The 3,391-nt window shown below is 33.7% G+C and overlaps 2 protein-coding genes across 2 annotated transcripts in view; both read right to left on the bottom strand.

Annotated features, from left to right (window-relative positions):
• LOC111451479 (stem-specific protein TSJT1-like) overlaps positions 1-579 on the bottom strand; it is a 2,465-nt gene extending 1,886 nt beyond the window's left edge. The window contains exon 1 of the mRNA XM_023091925.1: positions 251-579. Within this exon, the coding sequence (XP_022947693.1) occupies positions 251-450 (200 nt within the window). The 5' untranslated portion in view covers positions 451-579. The remainder of the gene's footprint in view (positions 1-250) is intronic.
• A 2,111-nt stretch (positions 580-2,690) lies between these two features.
• Positions 2,691-3,391, bottom strand: part of LOC111445313 (transmembrane emp24 domain-containing protein p24beta3-like) — a 2,932-nt gene continuing 2,231 nt past the window's right edge. Inside the window, exon 4 of the mRNA XM_023083616.1 lies at positions 2,691-2,985. Coding sequence (XP_022939384.1) covers positions 2,852-2,985 — 134 coding nt within the window. The 3' untranslated portion in view covers positions 2,691-2,851. The remainder of the gene's footprint in view (positions 2,986-3,391) is intronic.

Genomic DNA, 3,391 nt, shown 5'->3' with positions numbered 1-3,391 from the left:
GGGGGGGGGGGGGGGGGGGGGAAATCAAAGAAACAAGGAAAACTCGATTCTTGTAAGTTCAAACAGAATCTCAGCAACCCAAAACGAAAAACACTGCAGATGAAATCACAGGAATACAGAAGCTTAATGAGATCAGCAATCAGATCCAGAAAAAAACATAAAAAATGAAGAAACAATCAGAAAAACAGAGACGAACGCTATGGTTTTCCCCAAAAGAAATGAAGAAAAAGAAGAAAGGTAATGAAAATACCTCGGAAGGAGAGGGTTTTTCTTCTCGACGGAATAGGCCAAGAGACCGGCGGAGCCGAGGTTGACAATGACAGAGTCAGGGTACACAGAGCTAAAATGCTTGGCGAGAATTCCATCTTTGAGAGCCCAAACGGAGTCGGAGTGAGGGCTCTGCAGAGCGTCGGGACTTTTGGCCACCGATTTGTCGAAGACGGCGAGCATTTTCGAAGATCGTCGATCAGAAAAATTAGATGAACTAAAACACGATTGGTTTCGTTTGTGAATGCAGGGACTTGCAAATACGGGCGATGAAGGATCGCATGGTCTTGAAGGACGGAGATAAAAAGAAAAATAAATAATAATAATAAGGTTAGTGAATTTCCACTATTGCCCCTCCTTATTTCTCTAATTTTCATTATTTACTAACTTGCACCCACAGTTTTATTTTTATTTTTATTTTTATGAGAATAATTTTGTAGGGAAAAGCTGAATAAAGTGATTATTCTATAATCACTTTTAGCTTTAGCATCGCTTTATATCCATTTTAATATATTTCTTTCTATATACAAATTTGGAAAGTTTAGAAACTTTTATAACTTAATAAACAATATTTTCATTTTCAGATTTTTTTTTTTGAACTTTTAAAATATAAATATATTAATTTTCATTATTATTTTGGCATCACGTATTTAACGGTAGATGATTTAGCTTTAATTATATGTGTGGCGTTCTGATGTGGATGAACGTTAGAGCCATGTGATATGAATGAATTAAATATTAAATAACGAAAAATTTAATTATTAGTTAATTACTCCAATTATCCATAGCGTAGGGGTTTTCTTGTAATTTTGTGAAAGGGGTAAGGGTTTTGAGAGGGAATCTGAAGCATATCCATTCATAACGCGGAACACCACGTAGTAATACGGTCAGAAATTCAGATTAATCAAATTAAAAAAATTAAAAATTATTAATTTATATTCAAATAAAAATGGATATAAACAAACATGTTTCAATTTTTTTTTTTAAATACCAAATTTAAAAGTAGATAACCAAAATATATTAATAATTTAAAATACATTTAATCAAATAAATATTTATTTTTGAACGTAATTTTGGTGTGATGTTGGAGAAATTTGGGGATGGAGGGAAGGACTTTTTTTTAATTAAAAAAAAAAAGAAGTTATAATTAATTAATTATGAAAGTAATTTTCAGTCAACTAAATTGGAAATGTGAGTCAGCAACACGTGGATGGAACATTGTATCTGACTTTGTATCCACTAATTGAATATTTGAAATTCCTTCTTATATGGACTGATGGTTTGGATTAAAACAATTAAATGTTTATGAATAATTCCATACCAAAATTGAATATAATTTGAAAACACATTTTCGGATAATATAATTATTTACTAAAATAAATCTGTAAGAAATGATTACTTGCATATAAATCTAATAATTCTATTTTTGTTTTTATCTTTTAATATACTTACCTATTACCTATTGATTATGTGTATATTACAAATCATTTAAAATTCGAGTATTGATATATTATTAATATGTAAATTGATATCAAACCCTAATTTGGATCATAAACCGTCATACCCACTTATGACAGATTAAAAGGAAAGATTTCATGGATATTAACACTAAGATTGAAGGATTAATGATCCCCCTAAACTAAAACCAAGATTAAACACAACCAAAATTCAAAGCCGAATGCTCCATCTGGAAAGAAATTCCAAGAGCCAAGCCTTGCGCAATGGACCGAGCCCTCCTAAACCTTGTATGAGCTCAAACTCAAGCCTAAACCCGAGCTCAATTCCGAGCCCACCGCTAACAGATATTGTCATTTTTTGGCTTTCCCAAACCCAAACCCGAGCCCAAACCCACCGCCAACCGATATTGTCATTTTTTGGCTCTCTTTCAAGCTTACCTTTTGTATTCTTCCTTAGAAACGTGGAAGAGGATTTATAATAGCACAAGTCCTGGAAGAGGATTTATAATAGCACAAGCCTAGCTCACCACTAGCCGATATGGTTCTATTTAGGTTTTCCATTTCTAAATTTCCCTCAAAGAAGTTTTCCCATCCTTACCTCCTCCCCAATAGATGAAGAACCAACTATGAGAAATGTTTTAAAGTTATGAATGACTTCCTCTTCCAAAATCTAGTAGCTCCACTGAAGTTGGCTACGTTAGATTCTACAGTAAGGCAAAGACAAAAAAAGGTAGTGATACCGATGGCTTTGACTCGAAACTTTTGAAATGGTAATTAGGGTCTAATCCTCGTTACTCGAGAGTTATGCCCCAACCATCAAATATGCAGTAAATTCATGTCATTTAGCTTGAGTGCTATTATTGCTCTAAACAAAAGAAGGCAAAGAGGATGTCATCTGGAGTCGCAAACATCCTTTCCCAGATGCATAGGGAAAATGGTTTTTCCTTAAAGAATATAGATAACTCATGAACATATAACCAACTTATTAAAATTTAAAACAGTAGAATGGTCAAAAGTGATTATATAATATACTCAATGTTAACTTTTTCAACGAATAATTGTCTATAACTCATTCCTAAGGTTCCTGAAACCTAACACAGAAGCAACAACTTTATCACTAGGATTGCTCACACCCGGTTATATGCAACTGACTTACTGAACAGCCGACGAATGTAAACGACCTGTAGCCCACTTGCAACAGCAAGCAACAAATACTCTCCCACTGTATAGAAAATTACACGCTTTCTTGTGCTTTCGTTCGCTGCATCAAAAGGAAAACAATAAGTTATCAACTTGATCGCAACAATGGCGTAAGGAAAAGGTAGCAAAAAAGATTACCAAAATCTTTTGTGTGTCATAGAATCACCCATAAATCAATTCAAAAACTTAAGTAGATAGGCTAGAATAAATTTAAGATTCTTTTGTTGCTCCCTCAACTGTAGAGCCAATTTCATCACGAGTCTTGACGTGTGGACTATTATATTCGTATACAATGAAGATGGGAAAAAAGACATCTCACGAATTCGAACTAAAAAATTCAAGCTTTCTTTGTTCAGCTATAGTAATCATCTCACACATTTACGTTCAGAAAGCTAACATTCTGACATTCGGTTAACCGCTCAAATTTTGTTTTTTTTTTTTTTTTTTTTGGGGGGGGGGGGGGGGGG

The sequence above is a fragment of the Cucurbita moschata genome, unplaced genomic scaffold, assembly GCF_002738365.1.
Source record: "Cucurbita moschata cultivar Rifu unplaced genomic scaffold, Cmos_1.0 Cmo_Scf00001, whole genome shotgun sequence".
NCBI classification, from domain to species: Eukaryota; Viridiplantae; Streptophyta; class Magnoliopsida; order Cucurbitales; family Cucurbitaceae; genus Cucurbita; species Cucurbita moschata.
Note: the sequence above shows the minus strand (reverse complement) of the source record. Positions and strands in the feature narration are given on the sequence as shown.